Source organism: Desmodus rotundus, chromosome 3 (genome assembly GCF_022682495.2).
Source record: "Desmodus rotundus isolate HL8 chromosome 3, HLdesRot8A.1, whole genome shotgun sequence".
Taxonomy (NCBI): Eukaryota; Metazoa; Chordata; class Mammalia; order Chiroptera; family Phyllostomidae; genus Desmodus; species Desmodus rotundus.
In genome coordinates this window covers 13,578,734-13,605,311 of record NC_071389.1, presented here as the reverse complement: position 1 = coordinate 13,605,311, position 26,578 = coordinate 13,578,734, and the positions used below count along the sequence as shown (strand labels likewise).

Sequence of the window (26,578 nt, the reverse complement as noted above, 5' to 3'; positions counted from 1 at the left end):
AAGGATGTGTTATTATATCATGTGTCTGAAAACAAGCAGCCCCACCTCAGGGCCACAGACCCAGACCTGGGGGAGAGGTTTGTGCCAGACCCAGGGATCTGCATTTTAACAAGCTTCCTAATGAATTCTGAAGCAGAGTAAAGGCTGAGAATCCCTGAGCCAGAGGATGAGAAAGCTCTTTGCCAATATCTCAGATGTGAGCTGTGACTACCATTCCTCCACATCCTGGGCCAGCAGGGCGCATGCCTGTGGGACTTGGGTTGCAGTAGCCCCACATCTGGGTGGCTGCAGCGCAGGCCACAGCGACAGCTGGTGTCCTTCTGGCTCCCGGAGCTCATTAATCATACTCTGACTGGCCTCTACACACACCCAGAGGCTGGCGGGGCCTGGGTCTTGGGCAGGCTGTAGGTCCAGGGGAAAGGGGGGGTAGAAGGGAACCAGGGCTGGGTGCGCATCTTGTCCCAGCATTACCTCGAACCCCTACTACTTGCAAGAAGCCCAGACTGTAGCAGGCGGCCTCCAGGATGGCCCCCAGTGAGTGACCACACCTCCTGGCATTCACGCCCAGTGTGATTCAGTTCCCTGGAGTGTGAGCTGAATTTGGTGACTCGTTTTTAATGAAGTGAATATGGCAGAAATAGTGTCACTTCTGAGATGAGGTTACGAAAGGACTGTGGCTTCTGTCTTGGGCACTCTCACACTCTCTTGGGTCCCTCGTTCTGGGGTAAGCCACTGCACATATGCAAGGACCACGGGGTGACGAACTGCGGCCGGCAAACAACCGTGTACATGAACATGGAAGCAGCCCCCCACCCCAGTCGAGCCTTCGGATGAACCTGCAGCCCAGCTGGCAGCCTGGTAGCAACCTCAGGAGCGGCTGAGCCAGAGGCAGCCACTTCAGTCACATGTGGATTCCTGACCCTTAGAAACTGAAATAACACATATTTATTAGTTTAAGCTGCCAAATTTGGGGGACTTGTTATGCGCCATAGAGAACTCATACACCTTCCTCTAGGCACCCTTCCAGTGAGTAACAGCTCTTCCTACCTCCTGGCTTGAACCCTCAGCCAGGGCCATACCAAACAGTTTACCTGTCCCCCTAATGGCCGATTCCTGTCCCCAGGTCTTTTGTCATGCAGATCCATCCTCCAGAGGGCTTGGGCCACCCAGTCAACATCTCTCTCTCCCCAGATTCCCAGCTCCAATGTCACCTCCTCTGTGAAGCCTTCCCTCTTTTTTCATTCCCATTGCAGCTGGAGCAGTTCCTACTAAAGCAAGTCTAACACAGCACCTGCCTTGTTCACCTACAGTCTGTCTCAACTGGGAGCTCCTGGAGGACAGGGCCACAGTCAGATTCTTCTCCATCATACCTGGTGCTTAGCGCAAGGCCTGACACAGAGCAGGTGCGAGGGAGCTTTGATGAGCGAATAAACAACAAGCAACCAGTGACCCATCCCATCCCCTGTGCCCCAGGTTCTGCTGTCTCCCAAGGCTGCACGATTTCACGCTCAGGTACAGAAACCCAGCCCTGTTATAGATCCAGGTAGAAACCCGCCCCTAGAAACCAGCCTCTCTCCCAACTTCCCCATTTCTTTTCCAGGACCATCACACCTCCCTGCATGCTGGAATTCCCGCCCCTTCGATTTCTCCCCTCCCCCTTTCCTGCCTGTGTCCACATGTCATCCCAATTTGCTGTCAAACATCCCTTGACCCTATCCCTCCCCTTCCCCAGCACTGTGGATGCCCAGTCACTGCAGCAGCTCCCCCACAGGCCACTGCTTCTGTCTCCTGTACCTCCATTTACCCTCCCCGGGGCCTTCAAAATGCCCAGGGGGTGGGAGTGGGGGAACCATGGGGAGGCTGGATGTGACAGTATTTTATACAGACGAGAATCATTGCAGCCACCCCAGGCTAACCTTTCATGGGCTCTTCAGGGCCCCTGGAATAGGGGTCCAAACTCTTAGTTTGACATCTGGAGCACTCTGGGGTCTGATTCCAATGGGACGTCAAGAGGAAGAGGCACAAGCAGACTTCAAATCTGTATCACCACCGTCACCATAACAGCTCACCCAACGGAGTACCGGTGCCAGGCTGGGTTTTGTATACATCACCTCATTTATTTAACACTTTTTAAGCTCTTTCTTACTGTGTATTGGAGACCATAATAAGTGCCTTACAGGTCTTAAGTTGTTGAATCCTCACAACCCCCATGAAAGAGGCTTTCACCCTCAACCCAGGACAAACAGCTAGTAACTGGCAGAGCTGGGCTTTGAACCCAAGTCTGTCCACCTTCACAGCCTTCTTATCACCATGCAGGACCTCTTACAAACCTCTTCTGCTTACAACCTACCTTTGTGATTCTTTGCCATCATCAAACACCACCTGGACTATCGTTTATTTAATGTTTTTCCTTAAATTAACTTACGCAGCATAGTGGTCTGGGGGAGGGGGAGTTTGGAATCCCACTACCTGGGTGTCAGACTCCTAGTTCCTCTACTTCTATACGAGAGTAAGGCTCTCTGAGCCTCAAGTTCCTTTTTTTTTTTTTAATGTTTTTTAATTTTATTTATCAATTTCTTAAAACAGCATTTTCCCTCCCAGGGTTTCTGTGAGGATTGAGTTAGACGTGTTGGGTGCCCCACACCCAGTGGAAGTGGTGATCAGGAGGCCTGGCTCACAGTGGGACTGTCCTTCTCCATTTCTTTACGTTGGAAGTAACCACATGACCGGTCTGTGGCTGTTGAAATGCGCACGGAGTGGTGTGCGGGCCATTCCAGGCAGAAGCGTTTGAGCCAGTGTACCGTCTGCCACACTCGCTCCTTCCTTCTGCCTGGTGATCGTGACATTCCAAACAGTGCCTCCTCCACCTGGTTGGCTCCCAGAGGGAGGAATCATCCCAAACTGACCCCCAATAGACATGAAGCAGTGAGAAATAGACTATTATTTTGTCATTTCAGCAGAGCCTGGCCTATCCGGACTGTTAGAAAAAGCTAAATAAATGTAAACTTATTGATGTGATGACCTATACATTTTCTTAAGAAGGAAACTGCATCAATTCTGTGCATGAAGAAATGAAGCACCACTTAGCATTGGATAATATTCATATAATAATTAAAATGAGAAACATGTATCCTCATACGACTAAAGTCACCTTGCAACCCCCTGTAGTACCTACAAGTACCACCATCAAGAAGTGCTGTTCAAATGCCTCCCTCTAAGAAGCTGAACCATGTCTGTGGATTGGGAAGGCCTTGCCAGAGTGCCCCACGGTCAGCTCCAGGCCACTACCCTTGCCAGCCTGGCCTCCCAGCTGCCAGGCCCAATACCCACTTGAGACATTTGCAGCGACACCTGCCCCCCGAGGCCCTTACCTCGGCAGACGGTGCCATTCTCCACGGCCTCGAAGCCCGCTTTGCACATGCAGCGCCCGATGGGCACCAGCCACTCGCCGTCCCCGTTACAGTACAGCTTGATGGGCACGTCCACCTCCTCAGCATTGGCGATGCAGCTGCCCCGGGCGGCCACCAGCGAAGTGCTCTCAGCCCCTGACAAGGTCTCCTGGAAGATGGCGCCATTCTGGATGATGCGGGGGCACTTGCGGTAGAAGACGCGCACAGCGATGAGAGACATGCAGCCGCCGTAGTCCTGGAAGGCCAGGTAGAAGCCACTGCGGGACACGGGCCCGAAGCTCCTCACCTCGGTGTTGATTTTCATGACCCGGCCACCCAGGTCCACCTGAGAGAAGCTCTCATCAGCGGCGATGGTGTCTACCTTCACCCATGGATTCTCCATCCAGTTGGGAAAGGTCTTGGTGGCCAAGTCGGAGTCAGCCTCATAGTAATAGAGGTTGAAGGTCTCCTTGCAGGAGCCGGGCACGCTGGGGATGCTGCTGCAGTCGCGCACCGAGAACTTCATCTCCACGTGGATGCGGTGGGCGCCGCGGCGCCGGATGAACTTGGTCCGTAGCCAGTTGTTCTGGCTCGACTCAAACACGTTGCACACCTGGTACGTGCGGATCGTGTTCATGTTCTCGTCGTAGCCGCTCACCTCTTCCCACTGCGGGCGAAATGCCGGTCAGGTGGGGGAGGCAGGGGCTCGGCCGGGGGTGCCCAACAAGGAAGGACACTGACCCCACCTTGGGGACTCCTCCAGTCTGACTGGGGGTACACAGGACTCCTAGCATCTGGGGCCTCCCAGTCTGATGGAGGAGGCACAGACTCTGCCTTAAGGGACCATCCACTTTGACAATGGAGACATGATCCCTCCCATGACGGAACTCCCCAGCTGAGGCAGAGATGTGGCCTTGGCCTTCAGGAATCCCTCAGTCTGTGAGGGAGACGTGCCTACCTGATGGAAGGGCACGTATCCTGCTCCTGGTATTCCCCTAGTCCGTATGGCAGAGGTGATCCCTACCCCCAGGGGCTCACGGAGAGCAGACAGACCTTTGTGCTGGGGGATCTGCCAGTCTGATGGGGCAGACAGAAATTCTGCCTGTTGGAAGTTCTCTGCCCGACAGGGGAAATGCAGTCTGTGCCCTTGGGGACTCCCATTCAATGGGAGAAGAGCCCTTGCCACTGTGATTGGAGAGACAGGACCCTTCCCTAAGACAGCAACCCTGCTCCAGGGCAGTGAGTGGCTAGATGGTGCCTGGAGGGAGACCTCCCACCCTCCCTGCCCCTGCCGGACCCATCCCCTCAGGCCCCAGCCTGGGCTCTCATACAGCCAGTTGAGAGTTCCCAAGCCTCATAGCTGGCGGGGGCCAAGTTGGGCCTTGGAAAGTTGGGACTGGAAGGGCACAGGACCCTTTTTCTCTCCTCACATACCCTCGAAGGACAAGCCCCCTTGCACTGCTGAGCCTTTATTCAGCTTTGTGCCCTCCTCAAGCACCCTCTCATCTTCTCTGTCCGTCCTTCTGGAGCCTCTCGCAGCAGGCTCTCCTCCCGGCTGCGTGTTCGCATTCACCAGCTCTGATCTGCCTGAGCAAGCGCCCTCTGGGTCTGGTTTCCCCATGGAGCTGAGGGTTTGCTAAGGGTAGCTACTGTTCCTCTCCTTCTCTTGTGTCCCCTTTGGTGATGGCTGGCTTCACCCAGAGCAGACAGACTCAGAGAGGGTAGGCCCAAAAGAATTCAACAGCAGAGCACCACCCCCATCCGTGTTGGCCCAGGGGCTGGGGGCTGATAGGATTCCCTTATTTTATCATGGTTATCACACATGGTACATACGGTTATCCCCATTTTACAGGTGAGGGAGTAGAGACCAGAGAAATAAGATGACTTGACCCAGGTCACACAGACCCCGACCGGTTCAGGTGTTTGCCCACACAGCCTCAAAAAAGGACCCAACCGTGCCCCCGGAATCCTGGGTTTTGTCCCAGCTCTGCAAATTGATGTGTAGCCTTGGGCAAGTCACATCCCCTCTCTGGGCCTCTACTTCCCCAACTGCCAAATATGACTGTGGTGGGGTGGGAGAATTGTCACCCTCAAGTGGGCGTTCTTTGTCCTTCTGTCTCCCTCCGATCCTTGGCCAAGTCTGCACAGGGCGGAGCGGTAGCAGCTGGCCTGGGGAGGGATGACGCTGTGAAGGGTGAGTGTGCGTGGGGAAGGCTGAGCTGAAGCCTGCTGGCCCCAGTCTCTACTTCAATGGCGGCTCTGAAGCTCCTTACATTGCATTTAATTTTTTTTTTATGGTACCATGTGACAAAGTCAGCCCCTTGCTACAACCACTGCTCTTCTTCAGAACTTAATTAGAGCACTTAATTAGAGCACTCTGCCTTTCTCCCCTCTCTCTAATTAACATGCGGAGGCCCTGCAGCCTAAACACCCCAAATAATTGCGTCCAGGGGCCCTGCAGCCCAGCCTGGCCTCATTACTGGCAGGGTGGGGCTGTGGGCCCTGCCGCCTTCACAGATGGAAAATTGGTGACAAGAAAGAGCTACAGAAAGAAGCCTGACCCTGGGCCCTGCCTATTGAGCGCACAGGCCTTGGGGGGTGGGGGGGGTGGGTTATGCAGCTCCATGGGGCAGCAGCTGAGTCCCAGCACAGATGCTGGGAAGGGGGGAAGGGAAGGGACAGGCTGTGGGAGCCCAGTACCCTCCCAAGAGACCAGGGGGATGAGGAGGGAATGATACAAAATCGGATGACAGTGACAGTGACGATGGCGACAGTTATTACAGCTACTCATTACTGGGAGCCCACTCCACGCCAGCCGCTGCACTAGGTGCCCTGCAGGAAAACCTCACAAGAGTCCGGTGAGGAGGACATTATTTGCACCATGTTATAAATGAGGGAACCGACGTTCAGGGAGGTTAGAGAACTGTCCCCGAATCACACAACTGGGGAGTGGCCGAACTGGGAGAGGACTTCAGGAGCGTCACCCCACAGCCTGGACGCAAGTGCTGGGCTCGCTGGTGCCGGGAGAAAGAGGAATCTGAAACTGGGCCTGATCTTGCCCTTGGGGAGCCCGCAGACCACATGGGCTCAGATCACTGCGTGCAAGGAGGTGTGAAGAGCTCAGGGAGGGGCAGCCTTGTGTCTTAGGGACCCAGAAAGGGGGCCCAGAGGTCACAGGCCTGGGTGCAAACCTGAGCCCCATCCCTTACTAGCTGCAGGGCCCCTGGCGAGTGGCTACAACTCTCTGAGCCTCAGTTTCCTCACCTGTACAATGGAGGTGATTCCTCCCCTTTGGGGTGAGGATGAATGGAAAGGTGCTTGGTGTCTGACAGTGTCTGACATACCCTGGGTACTCAGGAAATGACAGTTCAGTTTCCTCATCTTTAAAAGGGGACAGTGTAAGTACCTACTTCTGAGCCTCACCCTGAGGATTCCATGGGACAGCTGAATGCAGCCAGCATGTTGTCATGGTAACTGGCACTCCACCAATGGCAGGGGGCCAGGTGGGTGGGGCAATGAGAGGCTTGGCCCTGGGCTCTGAAGGAGGGAGAGGGGCTGGAATGTGAGGGGGCATTCAGGCCCTGCAGCAGAAACCGAGGTCCCCAAGGATCCCTGGGGACCAGGCAGGGTTTGGGGACCACTGACTCACCCCTGATGGAGGATGCACGGTCCAGCCGAGCTCTGCCGTCGCTGTGGTTGAGTCCATCAGTGTTTCTGTGGGGAGAGCAAAGAGTCACCACCCAATGCACTGAGCAGATTTAAATCGGCCCCTTTCAAGCATTCACTCAACAGTATTGATATATCCTGATGCCTGTTCTGTACCCGGCCCTGTGCTGCGTGTCCTGAAGAGAAAACAACGAGCAGGAAGACCCTACTGTGAAACAGATCAGTCTGGTAGTGGAAATGAGGTGTGAATACAGCTAGCTATGAGAGAGTAAGTAGAGAGACTTGGAAGGTCACAGCTGGCCCTTCCACGCCACCTAGCTCCGTGAGAGTGAGCGAGAGGCATGCTTGCTACCATCCTCCCCTTCTGTGCCCCGGGCAGGCACCACCAGCCAATCCCCACACACTGCGGCTGTGTGACGTGTCTCCCCACAGTGCTCTAGGAAACCAACACCTGCCACTTCAGATCCGATCCCTGGCACAGCCCAGCCACCCGGTTCTGCACGTAGGGCAACTGAGGAACACAGAAGGGGAAGAGAGGCTTCCTAAGGAAGGAACTGGTGGCTGGTGGCTGTCCCTGTCTCCTACCCTGTAAACTTCCAGATACTTAGTTCGAGGGTCTGGAAGATCTACAGAGAGGAGTGTGGGGGTAGGGCGCTCAGTGTCCAGGCCGCTCTGAAGGTCGAAGTGGGAGAAGCGAAGCCTTGAGCCAGGGCTGGGGCACTGGGGTCAGAGGGTGGGCAGGGGAGGCAGCATTTAGCCAGAGGTGACCACAGTCAGACCAGCAAACTGACAAGAGAGGATGCGGCAGTGTCCCCATGACCGTCAGTGGCTTGTGTTTTTGGTCATTGTGTCCCTTTGCACTGGGGGCTGGCGGTGGGGGAGGGAAGGTGCCAGGGACGGTGGAGTCCAGTGCCAAGGGCGTCTTTTTGATGGCAAATTGGAGGGAAGCTCTATTGTGCTGCTTTGGAGCTGAAAAAAGGGTTCCTTTTCACACTCCGAATGCTACAGATTTTTCTTCCTGGAGAGAACAAGGGCTGAACTTTTAACCTGTTTTCTCTCATCGGCTTCAGCCAGAGACGCGCCAAGCCGGGCTCTCTGCCTGGGCCCGAGGAACAGCTGCTAGGAGCCGTGTGGAACAAGGGAGAGGAGAGACTCTGCTTGGGACGAGAAAGGGGTCGGGTGCAAGCAGGCCAAGCAGGTGGCCCCACCCCTTGGCTGGATTCCTGGGCTGACCCAGAGGCCAAACCCTAGAGGATTCCCCAGCCCAGAGGAGGGACCGTGAGCTGACACCCTCATTGTACGGGTGGAAACTCAGGCCCAGGGAGGGCAAATGCCTTGCCAAAAGCCATACACAAAGTTGGTGCTCAAACCTTGGACTCCCAGGCAGCTTAGGCCAGGGGCTCCCACTGCTCCCTCTGCACCCCACATCTGGAACAAGCAAGGGGAAGATCTCAGAAGCACCGGAAGTCAAGGGCTGCCTGATGCACAGACAGGAATGGACTAAGGAGTGTGAAGCCTGCAGCCCCTCGGACGGTGTGAAAGGCAGGCGCCTCCTAGTCTCCCTTCTCAACACGCTAGTTCTGGGCTTTGCCTGGAAACCCACCTCTGTGGAAGCTGTTCCCCTCAGGGCTGCGGCAGGAAGGGGCACGTGGATGTGCTCCCCGCAACTTCGCTTGGCCTTTCACTTTTCAGTGTTGACACCTCCCTCCACCCTCTGAAAACAGGGCAGGTAAGCAGAGCAGATAAACTAGGGCCTGAGAGGTCAGAGACACTTCGATTCCAATGAACTTGCTCGGCCACCTAATTGTAACCTTGGACCTGTGACCTTTCCAAGCCTCAGTTTCCTCACCTGGAGAACAGTCATGATACCTTCTGAGTGCGGACAGGAGGACTAAATGTGACGGGAAGTGTGTGAGCTGTGAGCCCAGCACAAAGCAGGTCCTTAGTGAGTGGCGGCTATTCTTTGGCGGACTGAGCGTGGTGCTTTTTGGCCTGCACACACGCCATTTCCTTTGAGCTCATTAGGTGGCCCTGAAAGTGAAGGCGGGTCCAAAAGTCTTCAGCTTAGGCCATCCTCCCCCAACCCCGCCCCAGGCTGCGCTTGCCAACATCTGACAAACATCAGCCTCTTGCCTGATGGCCACAACCTCTGGGGAGCCCTTCCTGGCCTGTCTGATGCTGCTTTCCTGGGATGTCAGGAGTTTCCTTTGTTCCTCTCAAACCAAGCACAGAGGCCAAACTCGGTTCCTCAGGGAATGGAATTGGTAGTTCTCATCTCAGGAACCCGGTGGGTCCGGGAAGTCCAACCCCGTTTTTCCCACCAGCACTTCTTCCCAGAACACCCCAGGCCTCTCCCCTCTAATCCCAAAAATCTACAAAGGGAGAAAACTCACCTCCTTGGAGATTTTATTAGGAGCCAGGGACCCTCACCAACATTCTACCTTGCAAAGAGAGAGTTGATACTGTCCCATGTCACAGATGGAAAAACTGAGGCTTCCAAAGGTTCAGGACTTGCCCAAGGTTACACATCTGCTCCATTCATGAGCTGTGCTCCAGTCGCACAGAATGGGTGGTGCTCTCTCTCACCCCTGCACCCCACGACTCACCGTTCCTTCTGATCTTCTCCCCCTCCCCATGCCTTCTTTGTCTGCTCTAATTCTCCTCTTCCCTGAAGTCTCCACTGAGGTTACCTCCTCCGGGAAGTCCTTCCGAATCCAAAACACCTCATAGCTCTGCCCCGGCACTTGCAGATATTCTGGGTGGGCGCTGCCCCTGTCTGCTAGGTTTTTCCAATGGTCTATGGTTCTCCAAAGGGTGGGTGCTAGGTCCTCGTTCTGGGGTCCTTGAGACCCAGCACAGGGCCTGGCACATAGTAGCTCTTCCATTGCGAGGTGGGAAATCAACCCTCCCGACCCCCCGCCAAGCTGCAGGATTTGAACACATGCTGCTGTTCTGCTTCATCGGGATGACATTCGTGGCTTCAGCCACCTCCACCTACAACCTGTGCTTATTTACTCTTTTTCTTCCAGTTGCCTCTTTTTTTCTCAAGTGCAATTTTAAAGAGGAAAAAGCAATCATTATTATAAATGGAAAACCAGTATCACTTGCCATAAAAAAAGACAGTAAACACAAGATTATAATAATTAAAATTGCCTGCAAACTACCTAACATCATTTCACTCCCCAGGCTTTGGGGACCACTAGGCTCCATCAAACTGCCTCCGCAGTGTTGGAAATGTCCCCAACCCCATCCCCACGGTGACAACGCAATCCCTCATGCAAGGGACGCTGTTTTCACTGTACACAGATAATTAATCACCACACTATGTGACAAAGACGGCAACGTGGATGTGCAGGGGGTACTGTGGGTTATAGGAATTCAGGGTGGAAAGCAAGGAAGAACATGCCCCGTTTAGGGACAGCTTCCTGGTTTAGGGACGGCTTCCTGGAGGAAGTGACTCGGAGTGGAGGCTTAAAGACTGGGTTAGAAGGAAGTCGGGAGAGGCTGAGTGGGCAAGGCATGGTGGGCAGAAGGGACAGCAGAGGTGAAGGTGAGGTGAGCAACAGCATGGTTTGTGGGTGCTAACGGTGGGTGAGGGGCAGGGCAGGGTGTGCTGAGGGTGAAGCCTGGAGAGGTGGAGCTGGGGCTGCCCAGGACAAGTCAGCAGCTCTCCAAGACCCCCTTGTTGGACCATGTCCACCTGCCCACATCCTTGCCAGCCCCCTGGTCCCATCCCACACTGCCTAACTCTTCCCTTTTGCTTGCCTCTGGGCACTCCCACCTTGGCCAGCCCTATGGAAATGTCCAGTTCCCAAGCTCTGGAAGCTCTGATGGATAGATGAGAACACTGAGGCTGTGTGCACAGATTCTGAGCATGCAGCCGAAAGCCGGAACCGGGGCCTCCAGCCACCAGCCCAGAATGCTTTCCTCGGTGGGAAGCAGGGTTCGGGCCATGGGAGCTGCCTTGGCCCTGGCCCCACTGCACCCGCACCCCCTCTCCTTCCTGGAGGCTGCACAGAAGAAAGCAATCAGGAGGCCCTGATTGCACAGGCTGGGGAGGCCCCCAGGCCCCTCCGGCTATGTGTGAAGGAGTAGTGTGCATTTCAGAAATATTTGAGCTAAAAGGGGAGACACACTGAAGTCGTTAGTGTTGGGCCCAACAGGAGGGTGGCTGTGCGGGGCCCTGGCGGGCGCTGCCACAACCTTGCTTTCAGGCTGGGGGGTGGGGCTGGTCGCCCTCTGCTCCCTGGTCCATGCCTGGTCAGCTCTGTCTGACCCCCTCTTGGGCCAGAATTCTCCAGGGCCACAGACACTGTTTGTCTGCACTAAGGACAGTGCGCCAGAGTTGCAAAGGAGTGAGGAAGAGCTTCTGTTAAGCGCCTATTGTGTGCCGGGCACTGAACTGAGCTCTCTAAATACCATTTCAGGTTCATGACAACCTGGAGGGGGATATATATTATCAACCCCATTTTACAAATGGGGAAACTGAGGCCAGGGAGGTGAAGAACCTGTACAAGGGCACATGGGCAGGGCTAGGATTTGAACCCACATCTGTCTCAGCCCACATCTGTGTTATTTTTAAGAGGCTGCAGCTATAGACTTAAAAACACATACACAAAACAAACAAACCAAAAATCACCGGGGCCTTTTGTTTGTGTTTATTCTCTCCCTGGGTGGCCTGTGTGAGGACGGGAAGAGAAAGAGGGAAGGACAGCAGGGCACAGACTGGCCAGGCCAGAACCTGGGCTCCGACACTCTCTCATGTGTGACCACGGGCAAACCTGAGCGCTTCTCTGGGCCTCGGTTTCCCCATCTGTAGAACGGGCCATGTAAAAATGAAGGGACATTCTGCGGATGCTACGTCTCCCCGGCCCCTCACTGGGGGTGGCGGGGAGGAGGCTCTGTGTCTGACTCCTTCACCCCTGTGTCTGTCCCCAGCATGGGCTGAGAGCTGGCTCTGGAGCACAGCAGGGGTGTCGGACCCCCCCACCACCACGCACGACACCTGGGGGATATTTCAAAAGCCCATGTCTGATCACGACTTCACTCATCTTGATGCCCTTCAGAGCTTCCCTGCCAGCAGGATAAAGCCCCAGCACCTCAACAACGCACTCCAGGCTGCTGCTGCCCAGGCCAGCTAGTGACGGTTCAGCCACACTTGCCTGTGTCCCTACTGTCCAGACATCCTAAATTTCCTTCTGCTCGCAGAAGGCACTACATTTCCTCGGGCGTTGGCAACTTGACCATTCCAGATTTTTCTCTGTGGAATGCCTGGCCCTTCCAACTTTGTCAGCCTGGCTGACTTCTCTTCCAAAACTTTGCTCAAAGGCTCCTTCTAGTTGGCAGCTGTCCCTGAATTCTCCTGGGTTAAGTAACAAGACCACGGTCATTCGCTGAATGTCTACTCTGCCTGATGAGTGCCAAGTCCTGTGCTGGGCACTGGGGATACGGAAACAGATCAGCAGGTCTTTCCCTCGGGGACCTTCCAAGCGAGTGCCTCGCACGTGAACTTTCTACTGGCAAAGGGAAAGGCGAGCCTGGTCTGGGAGCCAGGAAACCCCGAGGAAGAAGGGATTAGCTTTGACCAGGGAATCAGCAAAGGCGCCTCAGAGGAGGTGGCATTTGAGCTGAGAGAAGGGGAGAAGAGCGCACCACGTAGGCACAGCAGGATGAACTTCTGGGGCAGCTTGGGTAGTAGTGCCAACCTGATGACTGGGGGCACTGCTCTCTCGGAGTGGAGGCTTGAAGACTGAGTTAGAAGGAAGTCAGGAGAGGCTGAGTGGGCAAGGCATGGTGGGCAGAGGGGACAGCAGAGGGGTCTCGGGGGGCGGGCTCTGGGTGAGGGTTTGGCATTCATTATCATCACATTTCATTGAAACAATTTGTAAACTGGGTGCTTTATTATCTCCCTTTACAGATGGGAAACTAAAGTTAGGAGAGTTTGCTCCAGGTTTCCATGGCCAGGAAGTGCTGGAGCTGCATCCGCTCCACCCCGAAGCCCACGCTCATAACCACTGCACCACGCTGGGATTTCTGTCCCATGTGGTGGGAGCAAAACGCTCCTGTAAAGATCTGGTAGCTCGGGAGGAGCCAGAATACGCAGCACCTTGGATGTGGGGCCAAGGAGTTTGGGCCTTGTCCCAAGGCAAGGTGGAGCCATGGAGGATTCCCAAAGGGTGTTGTGATGTGGTCTCTCCCGAGAACATGGACATGAGAACATTGTCTGTCCATAGCTGTCCCCAGTGTCTTTGCTCAAGACTCGCCAGCAGCCCCCAGTCAGGCAGCAAATCAGCCTGGCGTGTAACCCAAGCAGCAGATGCCACTATGGAGCCTTCCCAGCAGCTCCAGTTGCTCCCTGTCTGGGGCTAAAGAGGCTGGGGTGGCTCAAACACAGGCCTGTCTACAGAACCATGGCCTGGTGAGAAGCCAGCCGCAGCCTGGAGGCCAGACCCTGGCTACCAATGGCTGGGAGCTGGAGCATTCTTTCCAAGAGGAGGAAACAGTGAGGAATCAGGAGACGAAGTTCAAGGCTATCAGCAAGCGAAGTGACTTGAAAAAGTCACCTCTCTGAGCCTCAGTTTCCTCATCTGTAAAAGGGTGTGTCACAGGGTCGCTTGAGGACCCACAGAGGCTCTGGACACAAGGGTGTGTTATCATGTGCAAAAGGCCGAAGATAACAATGAAAATCGTTAACACTCGTGGGGGCCAATGGTGGGCAGGTGCTTGCTTCATCAGCCCTGTCTCATTGACATCCCAGAGCAACCTCCCAGGGAAACCAAGGCTCAGAGAGATCAAGGACTTCTCCAAGGCCACAGGGCCAGTCAGGGGCAGGGCAGGATCTGACCTTTTTGGTATCCCCGCTGCACAGACAAAGAAACCGAGGCCAGGAAGGCTCAGTGGCCTGCCCAAAGTCACATAGCCGTGAGAAGCAGAGCTGATATTTGAACCCGTCTCAGCCTGGCTGGGTTCGGGGAGGTCTCCCTTCTAAAAAGCAGATGAGGATCAGTGCCTGAGAGGGCCTCAGGGCCACTGGCTCCGAAGTAGGGGCGGCAGGGCCAGAGAAGCCCTGGGCAGCTCTGGGAAGGCTGCGGATCTTCTAAGGTAACAGGCAGCACGTTGTTTTTCCAGCTCGGCCCCCTGCTCCGTCCTCGGGCTCACGGAAAGGGGACCCAGCTAATGTAAAATCCTTCTGCCCAGAACTCTCGCACACATACCCCTCCTTGTCCTCCTGCCGCCGGAGGCCCTTTTCTGCCTCGGTTGCCTGCCTGGAGCCGGCCCTTGTTTTCTCAGGCCGGGGCGGAGGAGTCCCGCGACGCCGGCTCCTCCGCTCTGTCCCCCGCCTGCCCGCCGCTGGCCTGGGCATCCGCCAGCGCCGACCGCCTGGCTGAAACCCAATCCTCCGGGCCAGCCGGGCTGCTTGCTAACAGCGGGCCGCATTGTGAGGCCAGGACTTCGGGAGAGTTTGGATTCGCTGCTTGGGGACCCACTTAACCTCCGCAAAGGACAGGATGATGGATGGGGGTCTGGGAAGGGGTTGCTGGGGGTGGGGGGTGGGCGGTAAATGAACACCAGGGCTTCCTGGGGAAGGAAAGGAAGGGAGGCCGGGCTGGGAACAGCCCTCTATACATAAGAACTCCGTCAGTCCTCAGGACAACCCTGAGGGAGGCCTGTTACTGGTCCCATTTTATACATAAATAAACTGAAGCTCCGAGAGGTTAGGTGACTCGGCCAAGGTCACACAGCCCGTCAGAAATTGAACCCAGGCCTAATGCCCTGGAGCCTTCCTGACACACTAGGCTGCCTCTTGCAGCCTGCATCTGCCTGGAGGTCTTTAATCTTTAAAGTCTTTTTATTTCAATGAACCCACCACAGACCAGCATCACGGAGCCCCTACTGTGTGCCAGGCGCTGTGCTGAGCACTTTTTGATTTCATCTCGCGAGACCCTCACAGTGACCCAGTGGGGTGGAAACAGAGACGAAACTCAGGCGGACACTGGCGAGATGTGGCAGAGCCGGGAACCACTCTGGCTGGCTAATGGAGGCAGGAGGCCTGGCACCCCAGTTTTTACAGTGGGCAACCCTTCTGAGCAGTTGCTAAATATTCTGCACCTCCTCTCTGCCCACTGGACAGAGCTCCCGCGCAGCAGTCCGGCCCTGGAGGGGTGGTTTCTTCTCCCTGCAATCTTGCTCGCCCTCCCAACCTGCCTGGGACACACACACATCCTTCGAGACCCATCTCAAGTGTCACCTCCTCTGAGAAGCCTTTCCCGATGACCCCAGCACTGGGGCTTCCACAGTCCTGCATCCGTCACCCCCCGTGCCACTTTACGCTATGACTTGTTTTAACCCTCAGCCCTTCGACTGGCCTGTGCTCGCCGAGAGGGCAAGCTGAGTCTGGTTCACTGTGCTGACCCTCAGCCCCTGTTAAAGCCACCTCACTCTCCACTGTGCCCGCCCCCAGCCTACCCAGACAGTGAAAGCTCCTTCCTGCTTATACCGTCAGCCACGTCGAGAGGGCTCCACGCACTGTATACTTCAAAGAACTTAGTGCCAGTCACTGTGCTGGGCTGCCACATATATCGTACCCTTTGATGCTCACAACGCCCTACGAGCTAGAACTATTACTGTCCACATTTTCCCACCCACCCATCCTCCATGTACCATTCCACTCACCCAGTAACCCACCACCCACCCAGACACCTAACATCCCACTTAGGTATCGATTCATCATTCACGTATATTCCCAGCAAACCAGCTTCTCTTCCTTCCTTCATCCCTTCCTCCCTTTCTTTCTACAGATGGGGGGGAAATTAGCCTCAGAGAGGTTAAGCAACCTGCCCCATGTCACACAGCTAGTAAGCGGCAGATCCAGGTGAACCAGTACACTTTTAACCACTCTGCTATGTGGCCTCTTGCTTTCTCACTTTACTTTTCACTGCCCTGTGGTATGCAGGTTTAATATTATAAGTCACTGCAAACCCTTTTGGCTGTGCGTGGGTGTCAGTTACAAATCGATAAGGCACAGGCCACGGTAAGTCCAAGCCAGGGTCTGTCAGGTCGGAGTCAATTAGCTAGCCTGCTGCAGGACCTGCTGGGACTGGATCTATTTGCCTAATTGGCACTGGTTTCTCCCAGTGAAGGACAATTAACTCAAATCCCAGAATCCAGACCACCCCTCTGCTTCTGGGCAAGATGTCAGGCATTTAGCCACATGAGATTTCACTGTTCATTCATTCCCCATTGACCCACAGACACACTCATCCATCTACCTTTCCAATTACCCAATCCTTGCAACCATCCATAAACTATCCTGCCGTCTATTCATGCACCCACTTCCCTATTTTCCCACCTGCGTACCTATCCTGCCTTCCATCCGTCCACTCATCCATCCATCCACTTACCCAACAATCCACTGCCCCTCCATCTATCCACCCACCCATTCTCACACTCATTCAACCGTTGAACCACCCAATCCAAGCAACTATTTATAAAATTGTTTTGCCTTCTTGCCATACACTCACCCATTTGCGTACCCACCCATCTCTCTATCCGTCCATCTACCCTATCAGTTATCCCATCTGCCAGTCATTCCGCTCACCATCCCACACGTCCCACTTAGGTATCCACTCATCCATCCATCTACCCATCTTCCCACTGAAACAACCTCCCTCCCCTTTTTTTTATTTTAATTTGTCTACTCACCTGGCCATTCATTTACACCACTCACTTATACATCTAAAAAATCTGTTGCCCATCTATCTACCCCTCCCATCCAGTCAGCCTGCATTTATTGAACAACTACTATATGCCAGGCCCATGCTAAGTACCAGAGAATCAAAAACAAGACATTGTCATGGGCCTAAATTTAAAATGTGCTGATCTGGGGCAAACTCTAAACCTTTAATTTTTCCCACTCCCAGTTCCCAAGGACTTTACCCTTGGATTTGGCCCCTTGCTCAGGCTGGCACCCTGGGGTCTCTCTCTGCCTCTAGATAACACGTTTCGTGGGGTCCCCCTTGGCCTACAGACCTGACTTCCCCATCATATCAGGCATGGATATGACTGAGGCCCATTACACCCCACCAAGGGCCCAGTGAATGGGAATGCGCGCCCAGATTCAGCCTCACCTCCGCTGTGATCCCCTGTTGCATGGTCTGAAAGGGGGGATCTCAGGCACACACAGACAGAACTCCCCTTGGAACGTGGGTGCAGTGACAGAACCACCAGGGCACATCTCCGCTCAGTGGGCCTCCACCTGCGCCCTCTCACTCCCTGGGCTCACTTGCCAACCATGCCTAGCATCTCAGGCAGGCAAGCAGACACAGCTCTGCTGGGGTGTTTTCTCGTGTGTTGATGTTTCACAAGAGTTGCCCAGCCATTTCCCATCGTCTGCACCTCCATGCAGACGATCAGAGAACCTCCATGTCTTCATCATCAGGGACTGTTCATTCCCCTGTTCATGCGCCTGAGACCCAGAGAGGAGACACCAGACAAAGAGCCAGGCCCGAGAGCTTCTGACATGAGCTGCTGGGGCTCGTGATATGGCTGAGAAGAAACAGGACACAAATGTGGGGGGCCTTGCGGTGGCGAAGACACTGGGGGAAGGGCCCCCTGAGTCAGATGCAGGCAAGAGGAGGCCAGTCAGAAGGTGAGGGAATACCACCCACTACACCTCCGCCCCCCCCCCCCCGCATCCTCATCGTCATGGTGACCGTTTACTGAGCACCTCTTCTATGCCAGGCCCTGGGCCAGGCAACAGGCTTCTAGAATCACATCTAAGTTCATCTAAGCCTCCCAAACCTCTTCCAGGGATGTATCGCTGTTCCCATTTTGCAGATAAGTAAACTGAGGCTCAGTGAGGACATGTTAGTGGGCCAAGATCCTCTGCAAGTTAGTGGGGAAGGCAGACTCTGATTTCTGGGCCGTGTGACCCAAATCCCTTCATGACCCCAAGGAGATTTTTGGGAGTTCACAATCTCAGGTGAGGGCTTGGGCAGGTGGTGGCGTCAGGTGGGGTGGAAGGGCTTCCAGGCCAATGGTAGCAGCACAGCATCAGGAAGGAGGCATGATGTGAACCCAGAGGTGGCAGGTCGTCACCAGGAGGAAGAATGGGCAGGGAACAAGGCCACCTGACACCCCGCCCGGTGCTCTTCCACCACAGCCTGTGGGTGCCTATGCAGCTTGCGAAGTGTCAGGGGGAGGACACTGCCTGCTACAGGAGGTCCGTGAGGTGAGCCGTGACAGTCACTTCACCTGCAATGGGCTTTCCTGGGCCTCAGGTGGGAGATGGTGCAGAGGAGACATCTTGCCCGTGACACCATTCCATGAAGTCATGGAAGGCTTCCGAGGGAGGTCAGCCACCGTCCTCAGAGGGCGGGACTTCTCTTGCTCACCCCGGGAGTTCACAGGCCCCAGGCCAGCGCTGCCCAGGAAACTGACCAGTTGCAGACAGGCCAGGCAGAGATGCGTCCATCACTATCCAGACCAGTCTGACATTCAAGGCCTTCCGTGGGCTGACCCTGATCTCTGACCCTGACTGCACCTCCTTCCACCCCGTGGAGCCAGTCTGCTCACTGTCAGCCCACACCTTCTTGCCTGCCGCTGCCGGGCCTTTGCTCTTGGCCATCCCCCTGCTTGGAACACCCTCTCTGAAAAGATGGGCGTGTGGCGGGCAGGCAGGGCCTAAGCCCGGGCAGGGAAGAGTTCCTAAAATCTGCCACACTCCCCTGTTGCCTCCCTCACCTACCCAAGCCGCTCCCTCTGCCCAGGATGCCCACCTTCTTCACCTAGAAAATGCCTCTTTACCCTTTAAGATTTAGCTCAGGCCTCTCTTCTTCCAGGAAGCCTTCCCTGACCACCAGCTCCCTTGTCCAGCTTGGGTTAGATGCCCCTTGTCTGGGCCACTCCTCTCCAGAGTGTGTCTGATGCCCTTTTCTAGACTGGTATTTGGATGGGGGCAGGGGTTCTACAATGCTGGCTGCTGAGCAGAATGTGGTGGCTCCCAGTGTCCAGTGTGACCAGGAGACAGCTCCCCCGAGGCACAAGGAGGGGGCATGTCAGACGGTGAGCAGGTGGCCTGTGCCAAGCCCACAGACACCCCAGCGGGTCTGCCTTAGAGCTTAGCTAAGAGCAGCCTTCCCAAGCGGCTGGCTGTGCCTCTAGGCTGGTCCACCTAGGAGACCACAGGACCACTGGTCACAGTCAGGCCCTGATCAGCTCCCCAGGACCACACTGGAGCGCCTCCTTTCCAGGAATTCTGTGGGAGTGGCGGCAGCGGCGGCAGCAGCTGGGGGTGGCCCCAGCAGACCCACTGACGCTGGGAACAGGCTCAGGAATTCCTGCTCTAATGCAGAAATTGGATCTGGAACCTCAAGCGTCGCACCATGCTGGTGTGCACCCCCCTGGGGTGGGCTGCTTCTTTGAGAGGGTACGTGTCTTTGGTGGGGGGTCCTCCCCCTCATACTGACTAGTGCTCCTGACCTCTTCCCTGCTGGCCCTCTCCTCCACACACACACGCCCCAGGCCTGCAGCCTCAGCAACCTCATCTGGGAAATGGGAGCACCAAACGGGCCTTCCTCCAGGGATGAATGCGAAGCTCTTAGCACAAGGCCTTGCACAGTCAGCCTAGCTCAGGTGAGGTTAGTGCCACCATTTTTATCCAACCGCATCACCGGAGACCCACAGCTCTCAGAGAATCCTCTGGGGCACTGCGGGATGGGCAGCTGCATTTGAAAGGGGAATGGTGATCCTACCCCTACCTTCCAGCTACTGAGCACTTGCTATGTGCCAGGAACTGTGCCAGCTACTCTCACAGGTGATACCGTTTGGTCCCCTTTTCACAGATGAGGACAAGGAGGCTCAGGGAAGGCCAGTGACTTGCCTGGGGTCACCAGGGAGTTGGTGGCAGCACTGGGATTCTGAGTGCCGTCTGGGGCTTCCCGCCACCTCCCACTGCCGCTCAGCAAGTCCCTCGTGCTGGGCCTGGCAGGGAGCATTAACTTGGCCTTATTTAAAGTTGCAATTATCTGTCCCATTTCCCGTTGGTTACAACTGAGCTCTCTGGGGAGGAAGGAAGACCCTGACGGAGGCTGCCAGGAACAGGGAGTTGCTAAGGAAGGAATCGTCCCTGAGCTAGGGACTGAATGAACGTGGCGGATGTGTGCTCCCTCCCGTCCCTGGGCCTGTCACCCTGCAGTCCCTGCCCCAGGGAGCTGACCAGGCTAGCCCGGGGGGGCTAGGAGGGACTTCCCCTGGGTGGGAAGGCTCCTTGTCAGTCCTGCAGAAGCTGTGAAAGGGTCACACCAGGGGCTAAGGCATAAAAATAGCCCCCAGTGTAGAGATGGGAAGACTGACCCAGCCTGGGGGTCAGTCTAAGACCCCAAGGCGAAGCAGCCGTGTGTGGGTCCTAAAACGCAGTGACACAGACCTAGAGAAGGGCCCCAGGAAGCTCTTTGAGGTGGAAGGATGGAACTGGGGAAGGGCCCCGGGGATCGAGCAGAGAGTAACAGTGTCTATAGGCATTGACTCGGGGTTTTCTATGGGCCAGCGCCTCCCGAAGACCTTGAGAGGGGACAGCGTGCAACGGGAGCCCTGTTCTACAGACAAGAAAAATACCTCTGAAAGAAAGGCTTGGACCAAGGCTGTGTGTTGGTACTCAGTGGCGTGGCCAGAATTGGTGGCCAGATTATCTGGCTCCCAGTCCTGCCCTTCCCACGGGGACAGAGAATTCTGCAGGTGTACATCCACTCCCCTCTGCCCCATGCTGCCCATCTCTCCTCCGATTTCGACACACTCCCTCTCTGAGCACCTGCTGTGTGCCCAGCACGGCCCCAGCCCCTGCCTGGAGGAACCCACAGACTGGCGAGGGCAACCCCCGATCCAGCAGCTCTGGCTCTCGCCCTCAGAGCGAGGGGCAGAGGTGGACGGTGGGACAAGGAGGACAGGACAGCGGGAGCTGGCAGTGGAACACAGGTGTAGGGTCTAAACGCCAGGGAAGCGGCAGATCCTGTGGTGTACCCCAGGAAGCCGGGAGTGTGGGCTCAGCAGTCAGATCTACATTTCAACCCCACTTCCTGATCCACTGACCTCAGGCAAGCCACTTCCTTCCCTTCCTGAGCTGCGGAATGGGAATAACATCATCAGCGCTTGCCTTGCAGGTGGTTATGACAATGAGGTCATGCATGGGAAGCGCTCAGCCCAGGGCCTGGCTGCAGGAAGCGCTCGGTAAAACGCTGGCTGTCGTTACTATAACACAAATTTCTACACAACTTGGCACAAAGCAGTCACTCAGTAAGTGGAAGTCATGGTGGTGTTATTATCATCCACATCAGCCAGGCCCTCTGGTCAAGGAGGAGGCAGACTCTAGCTTCCTCGTCCGTGGTAGACAGAACAGTGCCCCCCACCACTCCACCCCGCCCCCAAAGATGTCTATATCCTGATCCCCAGAACCTGTGACTAGTAGCTTACCAAGCAAAAGGGACTTTGCAAATGAAATTAAGCTACGGATTCTGAGATGGAAGATTAACCAGGATTATCCAAGTGGGTCCCAGGCAATCACAGGGATCCTTATGAGAGAGAGGGCAGGAGGGAAGTCACAGGTGCAGTGATGGGCTCTGACGACCGAGGGGGTGGGGCTACAAGCCCCCAAACGCAGGCAGCCACTAGCAGCTGGAAAAGGCAAGGGCCGGACGCTTCGCTAGAGCCTGTGGAGAGTACGCAGGCCTGCCGACACCCAGACTTCTGCCCCCCAGGACTGCAAGAGAATAAAAGTGTGTTGTTTTAAGCCACTAAGATGTGGTGATTTGTTACAGCAGCAATAAGACACTAACATATCATCCTTAACAGAGAAAGTGGGCATCTCTGGCATACCAGTGACTGCTCCGTCCTCAAGAGCCCCACCCGCTCACTTCCCCACTGAGGACACGCCCAGCCCCTCTGGTTATGGAGGGCAGGGGTGGGGGGTGAGGGGCTGAGGGTTCGAAGCTGTGGTTGAGGAGAGCCCTCCCGGCGTGTCCAGTCCTGCTTGCCCCTGTGTGTGTCCCAAAGAGGCTTGGGACTGTGGCAAGGCAGATGCTGATCCCGTGTGACTGGGCCCTGGGGGCCCAGCAATAGTCCCAGTCTCTGTTCTGGATGGTTGGGAGAGCAGGCTGGGGGTGGGCTACTCTTGGGGCTACTGTCTCTGTCTAGTGTTTAGCCTGTGCCACGCCCGACCCAGCACCCAATCTCCCCAAGGCCTGAGAACTCTCATCAGCCCCATTTTAGATAAAGGAACCAGGGCTCAGAGAAGTGACATAACTCGCCCAAGGCCATCCAGCTGGGTGTGGTCTGGCTTCTGCTTGTTCAGGCCCAGACATGGGGAGCTCTGGTCCTCCCCGGGTGCCAGGCAGACCTCTGCTGCAGGTCAGGACCTGGGGCCTGCGGCTACCCCCTGCCCCTGCACTCTCTGGGCCTCAGGGATACGAACCATGCTCCCTCCGTACTCCACATGGTAGCTGAAGGCACAGGTGCAGGGGGACCCTGCAGAGGGCTGCACTCCTGGGGGAGGAAGGGACACTCTGAGAACCACAGTACCAGCACCCCTAGGTGATGCCAGCCCTTCCTCATGGTGAGCAGCTGCAGCCTGTGCAAAGCGGTTCCCAGCATGACCTCACTCAGGCTTCCTCCAGCTCGTCCTCACGCTCCCATTTCACAGAAAATACCCATGAGAACGGGCATGATCGTGGCCATTCGTGGAGCCCCTACCCACGCCAGGCACCCAGCTGAGCGCTCGCTGCTGTCCTCTTATTCTGTCATCTCTCACGTCCCCTCGGAGGAAGCGCCGAGATCAGCCTCCTTTCCGGCTAGCACACTGGGGCTCAGAAGCCCTCTTATGTGACATCCTTGGGAAGCAGGAGCTGTAGCTGAAGGCCCTGGGGACCTGGGAGCAGATGGGTCCAGAGTCCACCCAGTGGGGTGGCGTACGGCTCCAAATCGATCATCTTGTGCCTCTCATGAACCCCAAGACCCTGGACACCAGCACCTGGGGCTCCCCAATACCCCCAGTTGGTGTTATGGGAAACACTGCCTGCGCCTGGCCCCTCCCGAGAGACACTGGCCTCAGATGACTTCCTGGTGGTGCTGGTGCCAGGCTGGGAGGAGGGGGAAGGCAGGCTGGGCGTCTCTGTCACAGCAGGCTTCGGAGCCCTGTGAGGAATCCCGATTGAGCTATTTTTAATGTGCTTCAATTTTCATTTTCTCTTATTGGAAAACACAGATGGTGACTCGCTGCCCCTCACACACACTGAGCAAGGCGCCGACTGGGAGAGCGGTGCGCGGCAAACACGTGCCGCCCCTCCCGCGCCTGGGGAGCCGGAGCCGGCAGCCCAGTCTGGCGGCTGCTCTGGGCCTCCGTTTCCCCAGCTGTGAAATGGGGCTGGCGGAAGTGGCCCCGAAAGCCCCCACTGGCTCCACAGTCCACGAGGGCCTGGGCTAGAACAGGGGAGGAAGCTCCAGCTGGGCACTGGCGGCAAAGGACGTCCCATGTAATGGGCACTGTACCAGGGAAAGAGAGGTATGGGCAGGGGAGGGACCACTGTGGGCCACGGGGAATTATCTTAGTGACACCCCCAACCACACCTTGAGGCTTTCGCATTTTACAGCTGAGGAAACTGCAGCACAGGAGATTGGGCGCCCTGCCTAGGAGCCCAGTGGCTGTGGGGGTGGCGTGGGCGGGGCAGAGCTGGGCACTGACCCAGGTTGCTTAAGCACATCCCCGATTCTCATTCTCACCCCACCCCTCTCCACATCGCTCCCATCCAGATCCTCTGTGAGTTACCTTTCTTGTTATAAAAGCAATACATGCTCATTAAAGACAACTTGGAAAATGTAGAAAAGTTAGAAGGAAATAAAATACAATCATCTGCCCCCATTGGCCCTCCACCCCTACAGGATCACTGCCAACATCTTGGTTGTTCTTTCCACTCTTTGTTTTTTTCCTTCACATAACTGGTGATGCTTTTAGCATCACTTGGGGGTGGTGCAGGGTAGCAGCTGGCTGCGCATCACGAGGGACTCGGGTGCCTTTTGAAAACACCGGTCCTGGCTGTCCCTTAAGATGCAAAGACATAGAATTTTTGGAGCAAGCTGGCAATGGCAGCTGGGCATCTGTATTTTCAACAAGTGTCCCAGGTGATGCTCAGGCAGCCAGCCTGGATCAGCTCACGGACCTGTGCTTGGCAAGACCCCTGGCTCCAGAGACAGCTGAAGCCACCTGGCTTGACTGTGGTCTGAGCTGTGTGCTCTAGGTGAGTGAATGCACCTCTCTGAGCTGCAGCTTCCTCATCTGGAAAACTGGGACCTGCCTTTGCAGGGCTGTGGAGAGGATGAGCAGAAAAGGCTAAACAGGATCTTATACCCACTCAAGACATTGCTGCCCTCCCAAGGCTGTCACCTCAACTGTCCCAAAGCCACTGTCATGAGGGTGCCAAGGCCACTTTGCTAGGGTGTGGCCGGTGCAGTGGAAAGGCCTCAGGAGGGGAGAGAAATGGGTTGTAATAGGGGAAGTGACCACACAGGCCCTGCGTGTGCTGGCCTGCACTCCCTCTGCCTCATCTCCCCCAGTTGCACCAGCCCCGTCAAACATGGGGCACGTGTGAACCACATGCACACATGTGCTGCCTCTCCTGTGGCCAGAGAGACAGGAGGCAGATTTTTGAGAGCTCGGGCCTTGGGAAAGGTGGGAAGCTGCTACCTGTGGATGGGGGTGGAGCCACCTGGAGCCAGAGAAGGGGGCACAGCTGGGGCAGGAGGAGCTGTGAGAAGCAAAAGCATAACAGACATGGATGAGGACCCCACCTGTGCCTCCCCAGTGTCCCTTCCCACCCCACAACTCAGACCCCGTCACTCAGGGACTGGTGGTGGCTCCCCCATCCCCCAGGTGAAGGCCCAAATGAGACTGGAGGTCATTTCCACCAACACTTACCGAGAACTTACTATGTGCCAAGCTTCCAGAGTGAATCTCCAGCCATCCCCATCCCCTCCCCTGCCTGCCCCTCCTATGCCATTCTCCAGCCACTCCAGTCATTAAAAAGCAGGCCCCCACTGGGAAGCCTGGAATTGATCTCAGCCAAAAATCTCCTCCAGCCCACTGTACCCACCAAAAATCTGCTCAGCCCTCAGGGCATGGCTCCAAGGTCACCTGCTGGGCTCCCTCCGCCCCCCTTTCTAGGTGTCCCCACCCCTCCACTCACACGGGGATATAACTGTTTCTCAGTACCACACCCCTACCAAACAGTGGGGTCCAACAGGGTGGGGCTGAATCAGATTGCCCTGTATCTGAATAAGCCAAAGCCTCGGTTTTCCTAGCTGTAAAATGGGTGGGTTGTGTTATCTGACTCTCAGCAGTTTGGCATCTCTAATGCTTTAGAGGCTAAGGATGCATTTTGAAAACTAAAGCGTGTAAGCCTTAAGTTGACGAGCAGAGAGTGTCGCCTGGGTGGGATCCGGGGCAGACCCTTGAGGGTTGTCCTGTCCCCTCAACACCCAAGCCTGCTGTCAGCTGGGCCCACAGTCTGGCTCTGCAGCCTTGGCCATGAGCTGCAGGAGCCACCAGGTAAGTGTGGTTGTGGAGAGCAGGCCCATATAGCAGGTGGCACTGTTGTCAGGGGAGGCGCTGTGGCGCTAACTGCCCCGGTGAAGACAGGGCCTGCACCTCCTCTGAAGTGTGTCAAGAAACACAGTAGGGACGTGGCGGGGGGAGGAGGGGTGAAAACTGCCAGAATTCTCTGCCCAAAGGCTCAGAGACACAGAGGCATGGGGCATGTGGTCGGCATGGCCATGGGCCAAGACCCCTTAAAGAAGCCGGAGCAATGCTTCAGTTTGCAAGGAGCTGTTCACCTTCACCGGCTCTTGCTTTTCTTACACCCGTCCTGCCACGTGGACTTTCATTCACTCACCAGACCTTCACTGAGCATCTGTATGCCGCCTCCTGCTGGAGGAGTAGGTACCAGCCCCGGGGCAATGCAGATAACAAGGTGAGGGGGACAGGAAAGACGGGGCAGACAGACCACCCTGACGTGCAATAAAGGGTAACGGTCCCCACCACCCAGGGTACATGGGGGCACACAAACAAACAGGCAAGCCTCCCAGGCCTCATGTCACAGGTGACTTAACTGTGGTTCAGGGAGACGGGGTTTTGCCCAAGGCTTGCGGGGGTTAGGTGGTTAGTGGCTGTGCAGGCTCTTTGAGTATGCCTCAAGGCAGGGGAGGAAGTGAGCCGGGCAAATAGCTGGGGAAAAGCTGCTGCAAGCAGAAGAACGAGCAAGTGCAAAGCCCCCGAGGAGGAAATGGCCCTGATCTGGTTCCGTGTCCTGGGGTGCTCATTAGCTAACCACTGGACGGGCACCTCGGGGTCTGGCATTGTGGATGTCCCGGAGCCCCACTCGAGAGGCAGCGCCCACGTGAATGAGTGCTGGTTGCCTGGCCTGGATGCGAGGACTGCCAGGTGCCCTTACCGGTGCTGCCAGTCTTCCTGTCCTCATTCAGCC

At 56.0% G+C, this 26,578-nt stretch overlaps 1 protein-coding gene across 4 annotated transcripts in view; it reads right to left on the bottom strand.

The window, feature by feature from the left end:
- Positions 1 to 26,578, bottom strand: part of EPHB2 (EPH receptor B2) — a 170,142-nt gene that overhangs the window by 101,885 nt on the left and 41,679 nt on the right. For all 4 annotated transcript variants that reach the window (XM_053920924.1, XM_053920925.2, XM_053920926.2 and 1 more), the window contains exons 2-3: positions 7,039 to 7,103; positions 3,372 to 4,056 (exon numbers count right to left, since the gene is read on the bottom strand). In XM_053920924.1, the coding sequence (XP_053776899.1) occupies positions 3,372 to 4,056; positions 7,039 to 7,103 (750 nt within the window). The remainder of the gene's footprint in view (positions 1 to 3,371; positions 4,057 to 7,038; positions 7,104 to 26,578) is intronic.